This window comes from Sinocyclocheilus grahami, unplaced genomic scaffold (genome assembly GCF_001515645.1).
Source record: "Sinocyclocheilus grahami isolate Dianchi unplaced genomic scaffold, SAMN03320097.WGS_v1.1 scaffold1195.1, whole genome shotgun sequence".
Lineage (NCBI taxonomy): Eukaryota > Metazoa > Chordata > Actinopteri > Cypriniformes > Cyprinidae > Sinocyclocheilus > Sinocyclocheilus grahami.
Window position 1 is genome coordinate 205,051 of NW_015506374.1, and position 14,825 is coordinate 219,875.

General features: G+C 40.8%; 1 protein-coding gene across 2 annotated transcripts in view; it reads left to right on the top strand.

Moving 5' to 3' along the window:
- Positions 1-673: 673 nt before the first annotated feature.
- Positions 674-14,825, top strand: part of LOC107567903 (zinc finger protein 462) — a 22,950-nt gene continuing 8,798 nt past the window's right edge. The window contains exons 1-4 of one of the 2 annotated variants that reach the window (XM_016253682.1): positions 674-5,228; positions 5,380-5,517; positions 9,955-10,310; positions 13,833-13,882. In XM_016253682.1, coding sequence (XP_016109168.1) covers positions 714-5,228; positions 5,380-5,517; positions 9,955-10,310; positions 13,833-13,882 — 5,059 coding nt within the window. In that variant the 5' untranslated portion in view covers positions 674-713. The remainder of the gene's footprint in view (positions 5,229-5,379; positions 5,518-9,954; positions 10,311-13,832; positions 13,883-14,825) is intronic. The other variant, XM_016253683.1, reaches the window with a different exon arrangement.

Sequence of the window (14,825 nt, forward strand, 5' to 3'; positions counted from 1 at the left end):
ATTGCCTTGGTTACATCAAAAGAAAGGTTTTTATTAGCTTTTGATGAACGTAAACAATATTTTTTTGGAATTGCAAGTAATGCAGTGAATAGGAACAGTGAAAATTACTAAAGTAAATAGTGGATTTTGATTTCACATCATCTTTAAGGTGCTGATGTTGTATGATACCTGTAGTTCATGCATTTGCGTCTCTTGTTTTAATAACAATTGCATGTCCTTGATAGTATTTTAGTCCCTTTTCTTGGCGAATTAAGAGTCTCTTCACTGATTTGATCTCAGTTTGTCCTCACAACCGGTAAAAATGGTTCATTGTGCCTTTAGAATGAATAAGATCCAAGTAGAATCTATTTTGTTTGTTTTTACAGCATTCAAGGCCTCCTCTAATGTGTAGCGTTGCACTAAACCCATATAACACTGGCCTTGACATTGAGGCCTTTTCTTGCAGAAATCACCAGCAGAATGTGTTCTGGTGCGTGAGCCAGCCAAGGCTGAAGGTTTACTCTGGTTTGTGTTGATGGCTTTCAGATCTGCAGTGCTGGTACCGTGCTGTACGACTGCTAAATGCATTCCTGTTGTTGAGTTCATGCTAATATTCATGTCCTTGCCACACAGATCAGATAGAGAATGACCCATGATGAAAGAAAAACATGTTCGTTGTTTCTGTACATAACAGCACTGGATCTTCCATACTGTCAGAGAGATCGACTTTCACCATGTCAGATATGTCTAGGTCTGGCATGGATCTAGATGCCAGCATGCTGAATGATTCCAAAAGCAGTTCAGATGATGAACTCTGTGACTTGGATGATCCCAGTTATACAGAGTCAGCTGAGGATTCTACTAAGCTGCTTCTGTCAGAAGAGGATAATGACCTGCTGGAAACTAAAGGAGTTCCATTCAAAAGACACATGAACAGGTTCCAGTGCCCTTTCTGCTCCTTCTTGACCATGCACCGGCGTAGTATTTCTCGTCACATAGAAAACATACACTTATCTGGCAAAGCTACGGTGTATAAATGTGACGAGTGCCCCTTTCTTTGCACCAACCCACTTAAACTTGACGCGCACAAACAATGTCACGGTGGGTCTTCCGAATGGGACACTATGGACCTAACCAGTGAAAGTGTAGATGGTCCGGCTGAACGCTCCGAGCCGGTGAACAGGGGAAATGGCAGCTCTAAAATCAACGGGAAAAAATCCAGCACAGTCGAAGAACAGCAGGGTCCTCATCGGTGCTCACTGTGTAACTTTTCCACCATCACACTGAAAGGTCTACGTGTCCACCAGCAACACAAACACTCATACTGTGATGGAACACAAGTCACAAGTCAAGAGGGCTCGTCCAATGAGCAGCAAGATTCGGAGTCCGAGTCCTACAGCTCCTTGAGCTTCGTTCAGAAAACTCAGACCTCAATCCTTGGAATTTCAACCAAGAAGCATCTTATTGGGAAGACGGCAAGAAAGTCCATCAATGATTTGCCTTTGGATCTCTCTCCTGTCAAAAAACGGACGAGGATTGATGAAATTGCGAACAATCTCCAGAGCAAGATTAGTCAAAGCCAGCAGCACGAAGATGTGATTAACCTTGAGGAGATGGATGATGGCGTGGAGGAGAATGGGAATCACATCGATTTAGAAACAAGCAAAGAGAGAGAAACCTCTAATGCTCGAAGTCAGCACTACACCTTCAACACTCAGCACCTTCATGTTAGAAATTCTGGAAGTCTTCAGACAGAGCGTGGTGTTGGGAAAAGAAAACGCAATCTGCAGTCCAAACTTGGATCAAGAAACATTCCTGTTCAAGTAACCATTTCTGATGATGAAGACAATTACAGTGCCTCTATGGAATCTAAAGATGCCCAAGATCAAAGCAGCCAAGATAGCAGAGAGATATATCAAGACAACACTGAATACAATACTGAAGAACCTGGGAACCTGTTCTACTGCAAACATTGCGAGTACCAAAACAAGTCTGCTCGCAGTGTCAGCACACACTACCAGAGAATGCACCCTTATATCAAGTTTAGCTTCAGATACATCCTGGACCCAGAGGATCAGAGCGCAGTCTTCCGTTGTCTCGAGTGCTTCATCGAATATAACAACTTTAATGATCTGCACCAGCACTATATGACACACCATCCAGAAGCAAGCAACGTTTTGAACTTTAACCAGCCAGATCTGGTGTACATGTGCCGTTTCTGTTCCTACACAAGTCCAAATGTGCGGAGCCTGATGCCCCACTATCAAAGAATGCACCCTTCAGTGAAGATCAACAATGCCATGATCTTCTCCAGCTACATGGTCGATCAGCCTCATAAGAGTGCTGCTGAGTCCCAAACACTGAGGGAAATCTTGAATTCTGGGCCCAAGAGTTTCAGCCCCACCTCATCTGGGTCCAGATCATCATCCAGTCCTGCTCTCAAAAGCATCTGCAAAACGCCAGAAGCAAACACTGAGACTGAAGCTTTTCGAGAAAGTCTGGGTGGTAATGTGGTGGTTTACGACTGTGATGTCTGTTCTTTCTCAAGTCCCAACATGCACTCCGTATTGGTCCATTATCAGAAAAAACACCCCGAGCAAAAGGCCTCCTACTTCCGCATACAGAAGACCATGCGGGTCATATCTGTTGACCCAGCACAGTTGTCGAACAATTCAACCTACAGCCTGACGAGCACCCCCAAGTCTTCAAACGTCATCTTGCCTGTGGCTCTGGATGAAGATGTTTACTACTGCAAACACTGTGTCTACAACAACCGCTCTGTAGTGGGCGTTCTGGTCCACTATCAAAAAAGACATCCGGAGATTAAGGTGACAGCAAAGTACATAAAACAAGCACCCCCAACTCCGGGACTGCTGAAACTCATGGATGAGTTACAAATCGCACCCCCTAAACAGTTTCTGAAGCAATTCAACAACAACGGTATTGAAGGATCAAGTAATTCCAACACTAAAGGAGCATCCGACCAAGGGGAACCTGAAATGCTGTTCTTCTGCCAGCACTGCGACTATGGGAACCGCACTGTGAAGGGGGTTTTGATTCACTACCAGAAGAAGCACAGGGACGTGAAAGCCAATGCCGACCTCGTCCGTAGACACACGGCTGTGGTCAGGAGTCAGAGAGAACGAGCGCAGATGATCCAAGCGGGAAGTTCCACGTCCACTGCAACTGTAGCTACTGAAGCAGAAAAATCCAGGGCGTTACGATCTTTGAAGTGTAGACACTGTGTGTACACATCTCCTTATGTGTATGCCTTGAAGAAGCATTTGAAGAAGGATCATCCTACTGTGAAGGCCACGGCCATGACGATCTTACACTGGGCTTATCAGGACGGTGTGTTAGAGGCTGGTTATCACTGTGAGTGGTGCATATATTCTCACGCTGAACCAAGCGGGCTGCTCATGCATTACCAAAGACGCCATCCTGAGCACAACGTCGACTACACTTACATGGCCAGCAAACTGTGGGCTGGTCCTGATACTTCCGCCAGCAGACAAGCTGGGAACTCTGAAGCGAAGCATTACCAATGCAGAGATTGTGCCTTTGAGGCGTGCTCCATCTGGGACATTACTAACCATTACCAAGCAGTACACCCTTGGGCCGTCAAAGGTGACGAGTCTGTCCTGCTCGACATTATCAAGGGAAACCAAGCACCTGATAAGCTGCTCCCACAACTGCCCAAAGGACACGTTTCAATGTACAGTCCGTTCAACAGCAACCAGCAGGAAGAGACTGCAGTTGAAGTCAGTCGCCGAACACATGAGCGACAACCTAATCTCTCTCTGTCTGTCGCGTCGTCTATCTCAAACAACCCTTACCAGTGCACCGTGTGCTTGTCTGAGTACAACAGTCTTCATGGACTTCTGACCCACTATGGCAAAAAACACCCGGGCATGAAAGTGAAAGCTGCTGACTTCGCTCAGGATGCAGACATCAACCCTAGCTCTGTTTACAAGTGCAGACAATGTCCGTACGTGAACTCGCGCATCCATGGAGTACTCACACACTACCAGAAACGACATCCTTCCATCAAAGTCACGGCTGAAGACTTTGCCGATGATGTCGAGCAGGTAAACGAGTTGGTTAACGAGGGGGATGAGCGATCTAAAACCCAGAGGCAGGGCTACGGTGCTTACCGCTGCAAGATGTGCCCTTACACACATGGCACTTTAGAGAAACTCAAGATACACTATGAGAAATATCATAACCAGTCTGCCGCAAACATTTTCAGAACAGCTGCCATGCAGTCACCAACCAGAAGAGACGATTTGGTTGCTGAATGCAGTAGCAGCAGTGTGACCAAAGTCTCTGAGGTCTGTGACTTTGACCTCGCAATTCCCGAAGTCGCAAAGAGTGACAATAATGCGGTGTTTACATGTCAGCTGTGCAAATACTTCTGCTCCACCCGGAAAGGTATTGCTCGTCACTACCGTATCAAGCATAACAATGTCAGAGCGCAGCCCGAAGGGAAGAACAATGTCTTTAAATGTGCCCTCTGTTCCTACACCAACCCCATCCGCAAAGGCCTCGCAGCACACTACCAGAAACGGCACGACATTGATGCCTACTACACGCATTGCTTGGCAGCATCCAAGACGGTGGGGGAGAAACCGAACAAGGTGATGGTGCCCTTGGCGTCAGATGCAGAGGCTCCAGCGATGAGCGAAGAGCTAAGGCTTGCGGTGGACCGAAGGAAATGTTCGCTCTGCTCCTTCCAGGCTTTCAGCAGAAAGAGTATAGTTTCTCATTACATAAAGCGCCACCCAGGAGTCTTTCCCAAGAAGCAGCCCTCCAGCAAACTGGGCCGTTACTTCACTGTGATCTATTCCAAGGAGGCAGAGAAACCTCCATCTACGGAGGAGGTGGAAATCGTTGAAGTTAAGGATGAGGTGGAACCTGAAGGTGACGTGGACTGGCTCCCCTTTAAATGCCTGAAATGCTTCAAGCTGTCGTTCAGCTCGGCGGAGCTGCTGGTGATGCATTACAATGACTGTCATGACAAGGAGCTCAAGCGGGATTTCGTCAACATTCCGAGCCCAGCAGAAGATGGGATGGAGCTCTACCAGTGCACCCACTGTGAAATCAAGTTCTTGACTCTTCCAGAACTCAGCGTCCATCTGATAAACCACAATGAGGATTTCCAGAAAAGAGCCATGAGGCTAGAAAGAAGAAAACAGCTTCAAAGCAAGCAGAGGACGACGGAGCCACCAGAAGCCAAACCAGAGAATAAGGTGAGCTTAAACACCTTGTAATGGGTTATAAGTGGTTATATTAGTTGATTTGATTGTCAAAATGAGTTGAAGTTTGGGCTGGTTACCTTGACTAACTTTCCAAACTAGATAGCATCTAATGGTTTTCTGTTGTCATTGTCTCTTCCTATAGGTGGAGAGCACACCCGATAAGACTCCCATCGGCTACAGGTGCAACTTCTGCGTGGAGGTCCACACCACCCTCCGGGCCATCTGCAACCACCTGAGAAAGCATGTGCAGTATGGGGAGGCCAAGGAGGGACACGTGAAGGTACGAACATCCAAAGTTACTTCATGCTTCATCAAGGGCTTTTAGAAAGCATGACTGTATGCTAAATCTTCTGTGATCAGATTTATACAGTTGCATTAGTTTTCTCATCTATTAAAGGGGTCATATGATTTTGCTAAAAAGAACATTATTTTGTGTATTTGGTGTAATGAAATGTTTATGCAGTTTAAGGTCCAAAAAACTAATTTATTTCCACATACTGTACATTATTGTTTCTCCTCTATTCCCCGCCTTTCTGAAACGCATCAATTTTTACAAAGCTCATCGGTCTGAAAAGCGAGGTGTGCTCTGATTGGCCAGCTATCCAGTGCGTTGTGATTGGCCGAATACCTCAAGCGTCTGACGGAAATGTTACGCCCCTCACCATACTGTGATGATGCCCTGTCCGGGCGGAGCGACGAGACAAAAACATTAAAACCCATTATAAACCAGGCATTCGTTGCATCCAGTGGGGACATAATTACTGATTATAATGACTTATACTGTCTTTTTACGAGTTGCGTTACATCTTGCCGCGTAACCCAAAAACCATTTGTGATCGGACTATATTCAGAGCTTTTTGTCCTGAGGTGGCCTGTCTTCTTCTGCTCTATTCTAATAGCAACTGCATTCACAAGCCGTTTGGACCCGTTTTTCTTTCCACTCAAGTGTCTTGTTCACTTGTTTGGATTGTTAAACCACTACAATTCAGCTTCACATTCAATGAAATGGACAAATAGAGCAAATCCTTGAGTGTTGCAGAAGAAACAGGGTAAATGGACGAGTACGGTGTTATGACATTTCCTTAAAGTCAAGCATTTTATTTCCTTGTGTGGGCATTCATGAAAAAAGCCTTGAGCGTGTCATAAAGTTGGTCATGTAATTAAATCTAGTAGCCTTGTGTTCCACGTTTTGCATACAGAGAATGAAATATTTTTTCTTATTTCTAAAGCTCTTTTCTGAATGTGATGCTGCCTTAGAATGTGGACTAAATTTGGTTTTTAGAAGCCAACAATGTTGCTACCAACTTTTTTGAGCAGCCTTTCTGTCAGGAGTTCTGTCTATGATGCCTCAAAATGCTTTCTAGGGAGGGTAGTTGACACAAAATATGTCAATGGACTTCAAAAGATATTAGGAAAACATTTATATTAATGTAGAAGGGAAAGTGCATTTCTTAGATCCACATTTAATCAACTTTTATCTTGAATAGTTGATTTAAAGTGGTCCTGCAGTGTGACAAATTAATTTTTAAAAGTGCATAAGTGCATAATTAAACAATGAATTAGCAAAATGCTGCTTAAAGAGCATAAATGTTAGTTTCAATTAGTTAATGCATGGTTGCAATATCTGTATTATAGAAGTAATGTATGCCGTTTTGTACAGTGTGATGGTTTTCATGATGATTAACAGTAGTGTTTAAGGTGGTTTGTTTCTGCAGAGAGCTGCATTTAAACATGGCAGAGTCCAGTTTGTTTATCACAGCAGAATCCTGAGACTCTCCATGCAGCCCTTCCGTCTCTCTGAAGAGAAAGCCAGTTAGGTCGTCTTGACGGGGTAGCGTGTAGAGAGGCGTGTAAGCGCCTTAGTGTTAGTATTCCACTGAGAGCGCCAGTGCTGGCAGGGAGGCCCGGGCCTAAGGGTTTGAACAGAAGCCCAGTGAGGATCAGCAGACGGGATGGGTCGCACCGGGCACTAGGGGGCAGCACTCTCAGGCACAGATCACATACTCTGAGCAGAGACACATGGGCAGGGATTCCCAAAGTTTTTCATCAACTGAAGCCCTTTGTTACTTCAATCATCTATTTAAAATTTAAAAACCCATTTGCATGCATGTTGGTTAATATTCACGCCGTCATGAAGTTTTTTTAAGTCTCAAGTCTCAATTTATTTATAAAGCACAATTAAAAACAACTACAGTTGACCAGTGTGGTGTACAATGTTGTAAAAGACTTATAAAAACATGGATACAAACCAAGCAAACATCAGACAACAAACAACATCACAAGTCATAGGCTATAGTGAAGAGATACATTTTTAACTTTGATTTAAAAATATGTAATGTTGGTGCAGTTCTAATATGGATCGGTAACGTGTTCCAAAGTTTAGGTGCGGCTATGGCAAAAGCTCGATCACCCCTAGATTAAAATTTTTGACTTTGGAACAGTTTTTGGAACAGTTATCTCTGGTTGGCAGACCGAGGAGTTCTTTCCGGATGTTATTCACACAACAGGTCGGAGAGGTAAGGGGGAGCGAGGCCATTTAAACATTTAAAAACAAGCAAAAGCACTTTAAAATCAATTCTAAAGCGTACTGGGAGCCAATGTAAAGACATTAACACAGGAGCAATATGTTCGTATTTACGAACACCGGTTAAAAGACGTGCAGCCGCATTTTGGACCATTTGTAATGCACTTCAGCACTGCGTGCTTGAACCCCTAAAAAGCATGAATTGCAGTTTCAAAGTGCTTAAAAGAAAGAAAGGTCTTCACTTTAGCCAACGTTCTTAATTGGTAAAAACTTAATTTAACAACTACATTTATTTGCCTATCAAATTTAAGTGCACTGTCGAAAAAGACACCCAAGTTTTTTACACCTGATTTAACTGAAGAAGATAAAACACCAGAATTTACGTGACAAATGTTTGGGACTTCAGAAGAGCCAAACACAATGATTTCTGTTTTACTCTCATTTAGATTAAAAAAATTCAAAGTCACCCAGGCTTTGACATCGGAAAGACAGGCACAGAGGGAGTCTACACCATTTTTATGCTTCAGGGGCAAATAAAGTTGAGTATCGTCTGCATAGCAGTGATAGAACAAGCCATGCTTTTTAAAAATAGTGGCTAAAGGAAGCATATATAAAGAGAACAATAAAGGGGCCAAAATAGAGCCTTGGGGGACCCCACAAGTCAGGGGGACCGCCCCAGAAAAATATCGTTGTTTTTAGTTTTTATGTTTTTAGTAAGTGTTCAGTTTGATTGATTTGTTTATTATTTTACTTTTTTTCCATTCAAGAGGAAAAATGCATACATTGACCAAAACAGGTATAATTTTTATAATTAAACAAAAACATTCATGTTAATATGGATGCAGAATGATTACCAGGTATGCATGCCATCAGTCCTAGAAACAAAATTCTCAAATTTTACAGAGATTTTCTATAATAAGAATGTTTGATTTATTTAATTAATAGTTTTTCATCAGTTTGAATTACAGTTTGGGAAACCTTGTACTACTGAATAGAATATTGGAATAATGTGCTGTATACAGCGTACTATTTATTTTGTCATATTTTCAAATCAGTATGCAATGTTAAATGTTTAAAATAGTAATATGACCTCACTGTTGTGGCATCTAGTTATCATGGATATGGTGTGTATTTTTAATCTTTGTAATCACTTTGTGTTAAATATCAGTTTGATCGATATAATGATTCAAGAATGGGCTGTTAAGATAATAGTTGGTATCACTTTTTAAAGGTCAAATCTGTTACTCTATCATCACAGTGTTGTGTTTTACACAGACAAACTCTCAATTTTTTCAGAAAATGTCCAAATGTATTTCTCTGGTTGTGTTTGTGTGTCTGATTGGCTGATGGTGCAGGAGTGTCCTCTTTACATCCGTCTGAAGTGCAGGGTCAGTTCTCTCTCTCTCTGAGATGCTGAATTTCCTCTGGCTGTATAGCAGCAGATGTCTCAGAAACACACAGGAACCTTGCAGCCATTTCTAAATTAAGAAAAAGGGATGTCCCTCAGATAGCTTTAATGGCCGTAAATCAAACACGGATCATCTGTGCTTCAGTCCAGAGCTGATGATCACCTCCAAACCCAGAGAGAAATATCATATCAGTGTGATTATTAAAGGTCAGGAACCTTAAATATGTCAAGAACATGTTTCACCACAAAATGAAGAATGTGTGTAAACTATATACTGTAAAGATGTGAATGAATGAGGCATTTATATAGTGCTTTATTGTGTATTGCTGTACACCCAAAGTGCTTTACAATCATACAACGCTCACCACACACTAGCTACAGGTGGAGAGGAGAGTGAGTGATGGAGCCAATTCAGTGGATGGGGATTATTGTTTTTAAAAGAAGTCTGTTCTGCTCACCAAGGCTGCATTTATTTGATCAAAAATACTGTGAAATTGTGAAATATTATTAAAATATAAATAGCTGTTTTATATGTGAATACATTGCAAAATGTAATTTATTTCTGTGATTTTCAGCTGGATTTTCAGCATCATTACTCCAGTATTCAGTGTCACATGATCGTTCAGAAATCATTCTAATATGCTGTAGTTTATGTATATTACAGTAATGAGAATTAGCGGTGGAATGTGTTTAATTGTCATGAAAACAATGTCACCATGCAAAGCATCTTGCAGATTTTGTCCTTTATGTCCTGTATGAGTAATATCAGTCATTTTCTCTGACAGCAGGAAGCAGCGGAGATGCCTGTTGCTGTTCCCATGGTCGGAATCACCAACGGTGACGTGGAGGATGTGGTTGCCATGGACGCTGACCCATTGGAGACTACTGGTGCATCACCGCCTGACGTCACCATGGAGACCATGGAGCCGGTGGCCGTGGAAACTGAGCCGATGGTTGGGCCGCTGGAGCCGGAGAAGGAGCGTGTGGTTCCTGGGCATCCGTGCAGTATGTGCAATCGTATGTTCATGTCCATGCAGGGCCTGCGCTCTCACGAGAGGAGCCACTCAGCTGTAGCGCTCGTCAACAGAAACGACAAATACAGCTGCCAGTACTGTCAGTTTGCCTCGCCGTTCAGACACAAGTGAGTGAGCTTCAGATTCCTTTTATTTTTCATTTTTCATGCTTCACTTAAAAACGGGATTACGTTTGACACATCCACATCTCAGTAATTCAGTGCAAAAGTATAAAATGGCTAATAAATGAGAATACTAAATAAATAAACTAAAATACACTAAAATGGATTAAAAAAAAGTGCAGGTCCCATTCTCAGATTAAGCATTCTGATAGCTGTAGGGTAAACGCTGTTTAACAGCCTAGTATCATTGATCTGATACTTCTGTATCTTTTACCGGACTGCATCTGTATCTTTAACTGTTTCTGTAGAAAGAAACTAATTTTGAGAAAACACCCAAAAAATTAGAGACTTAAATAGATTAAGTGCAATAGAAAAACAGGCTAATGACATATGAACAAACCCCTCAGTAAAACTCTTCAGAATAGTATTAGGAATAAAACTGTAAAGGTTGGTGTAAGTGCTGCTGAAGTGGAGGAAGAAACTCACAACCTTTAAAAATATGCATTTACTGCATGTTTTTTGGAATAAAATGTTGTCAAAATCTCTGTGAATGATATATGAACAAACCCCTCAGTAAAAACCTTCAGAATATAGAGAGGAATAAAACTGTAAGTCTTAGTGTGTGCAGGTGTTGCTAAAGTGGAGGCAAAAAAACGTTTAAAGATGCGTGTTGGAATTAAAATCTACTGACGCAAATAGATAAAGTGCAATAAAATAAACACTTAAATTTCCACTAGTCCACTAAAAACACATTATGAAAAGACAAAAAGCCCAAAATTTCAAAATAGACCAATGCATGATTTTGTCTTGTAGTGTCTCGGCTTCAAGCACTAAAATAATAAACATTCTTAGTATCTTACATCAAACAAAGAGAGCAGGAGATGAATAGATAAATACAAAAAAAACTCCTGAGGGAAAACATACACTACCGGTCAAAAGTTTGGGATCAGTAAGACTTACTGTTAAAAAAACGTAATGTTTTTTTAAAGAAGACTCTTCTGCTCATCACGGCTGCATTTATTTGATCAAAAATACAGAAAAAAAACAGTAATCTTGCAAATGTTATTACAATATAAAATAATGGTTTCTATTTTAATATCCTTTAATATATAATTTATTTCTGTGATGCGCAGCTGTATTTCCATCATCATTACTCCAGTATAAAGATCACATGATCTTCAGAAATCACTCTAATATGCTGATTTATTATTATTATTATCAATGTTGTGCTGCCAAATATGTTTTTGGAAACTGCGATACTTTTTCAGGATTCTTTAATGAATAAAAAGTTAAAAAGAACAGCATTTATTCAAAATATAAATATTTTCTAACAATATAAATCTTTGCTATCACTTCTTATCAATTTAACACGTCCTCGCCGAATAAAAGTTAATTTCTTTCAAAAAAAAAAAGAAAGAATAAAAATGTACTGAGCCCAAACTTTTGAACTGTAGTGTATATTGTTAGAAAAGATTTCTATTTTAAATAAATGCTCTTCTTTTTAACTTTTTATTCATCAAAGAATCCTGAAAAAAGCATCACAGCTTCCAAAACAATATGAAGCATCACAGTTTCCAGCTCTGATCATAAATCAGCATATTATTATGATTTCTGAAGATCATGTGACACTGAAGATGCTGAAAATACAGCTGCGCATCACAGAAATAAATTACAGTTTAATGTATATTAAAATAGAAAAACCTTATTTTACGTCATAATAATATTTCACAATATAAAATGTTTTCCTGTATTTTTGATCAAATAAATGCAGCCTTGATGAGCAGAAGACACTCCTGTAAAAAACATTAAAAATCATTCTGCTCCCAAACTTTTGACCGGTAGTGTGTGTGAGCTGTAGATTGTGCACGCGCTGGGGTGTCACGTCTCCTCATTGGCTTTCTGTGAGAATGGCAGATATTTTGACAGAGCTGTTAGTCTCGTCTGAAGCGCAGGACCTTTGTTTGGTTCCCTGGAGTAAATCCTCCTTCACTGGATGTTCCGTGACCCAGAAAGCTGCCGCATTCATGTGCCACACGGGAAGCGCGGATAAAAACCACTGATTCCCCAGATCCCTGTTTTGTCAGAGTCTCAGCACTAAAGCAGGCATCTTCTGCCGAGAGGTGCTCCTTTCACAGATCTTTAGGGTTATCATCAGACGCATCCCGGTCAATTCACTTATTCTGCCTGTCCTTGTGGAATCATATAGACGTCCTGAATCTTCCTGAAGCGTCCGCTGACAGCACACCTGTGACACCTGCTGAGCGTTCGTGCGTGCTTTACGTATTTATTTTCTTTGTAGTTTTATGAGAATAGAGGACGGGAAGTGATAGAGATTGGGAAATCAAACCTGTATGGCCCACATGAGCTTCAGAGCGTGTGCACTACAGTGCTCACATGCTAGTAACTTTCTAATCATGCTAGAAACATGCTACTCACTTGTTAATCATGCTAGTGACATGCTAGTAGCATGCTAATCATGTTAGCAACATGCTAGTAACATGCTAATCAGGCTAGAAACATGCTAGAGACATGCTAGTAACTTGCTAATCATGCTAGCGACATGCTAGTCATGCTAGAAACATGTTATTTACTTGCTAATCATGCTAACAACATGCTAGTTACTTGTTAATCATGCTAGCAACATGCTAGTAGCATGGTAATCATGCTAACATGCTAATCATGCTTGCAACATGCTAGTAACTTGCTAATCATGCTGTCAACATGCTATTTACTTGCTAATCATGTTAGCAACATGCTAGTAACTTGTTAATCATGCTAGCAACATGCCATTTACTTGCTAATCATGCTAGCAACATACTAGTTACTTGCTAATCATGCTAGCAACATGCTAATCGTGCCAGCAAAATGCTAGTAACAGGCCAATCATGTTACAAACATGCTAATCATGCTAGAAACATGTTATCAACATCATGTGATCTAAATTTTCAAACTTCAGGCTTTTACAACTGCTTTACACTTTCAGGCTAGGCTTTTTTAGTTAACTAAAACTGTTAAAATAATTTTCTTTACTTGTTTTTTTTTTTTTAATCAATTTTCAAATTTAGGTGGGTATCACTATTAGAATGTTGTTGTATGTAATTGTACGTTTTGTTTTTGCATAAAAAAATTTTTTTTTTAAAAGAGTAAAATAGGGATTTTATTTAGTAAAGTTCCAAATAAAGGTATTTAAACAAATACTTAAATGAAAAATTAATATTGCCTTGGCAACCGACTTATATTAAATAAGTTGAAGTGCTAAAATAGCTAAAACTGAAATAAAAATAATGCTATATAGATTTTTTTTTTAATTACTAAAACTTAAACAATTTAATATAACTACAAAAAATAAAAGCTAATTCAAAATATTAATAAACATTATAATAGCATATATAAATAATACTAAAATTACACTGGTCAAGCAGAAGGGAGCTGAACATCGCGCTTTGAGGATGCTGTGACTCTTTTGGTTTTAATCAGATGCTTGTTTGTCCTCCATATGTGTGTCTGACCGCTGTCTTTTCTCTCCAGTCTGGACCGTCACATCCAGTCACACCACGGACATCAGAAGCCCTTCCGCTGTAAGTTCTGTTCATTAACTACTGTAATCTTCATATTAAATGTGCTTCAGTCTGGATTTATAGCTTCAGCTGGTTTCAAGATTCTTGGAGACGACTGACATGTGACTTTAACAAGGCGATTGAAATGAGTTTGAGACATTAACTCACTGAATATGACTGACAGGACGAGATGAGTGACACTTTCACTGCTGGAGAAAAGATATGAAGTTCTCAAAGCCACACCTGTAATTAACATGAACATGACAGCCTGCGTGTGTGTGTGTGTGTGTGTGTGTGTGCATGTTTATGTGGTTTATGGGGACACAAATTTGTATAATAACATGGGTATGACACAGGTATTACAACGAGAAGGTGATTTATGAGGACATTTTCAGTGTCCCCGTAATTCAAAAGGCTTATAAATAATTCAGAATGAGTTTTTTTGAAAATCTACAAATGCAGAAAGTCTCCTGTGAGGGGTAGGTTTAGGGGTAGGGTTGGTGTAGGGCAATAGAATATACGGTCTGTACAGTATAAAAACCATTACGCCTATGGAGAGTCCCCACTTTTCACAAAAACAAACCTGTGTGTGTGTGTGTGTGTGTGTGTGAGAGAGAGAGTGAGTGAGTGTGTGTGTGTGCGTGTGCGTGTGTGTGTGTGTGTGTACGTGTGTGTGTGTGTTGTATTGTGTGTGTGTGTATTGTAGTGTTTGTGTGTGTGTATACTTAATGTGTGTGTGTGTTGAGCTGCAGGAATCTCTCACACACTCGTCTGATGGTAACAGTGTTTCTCTCGCTGGACTGTGAAAGTCACTGAAGGGCAAAGCGACAGAAATCGAGCGTCGTCCTTCTGCTCTCCCGTTACCCATCAGCTCTCTCTCTCTCTCGCTCTCTCTATGTCTCTCTCTCTCTCGCTCTCTCTCTCTCGCTCTCTCTCTCTCTCTCTCTCTCTCTCTCTCTCTCTC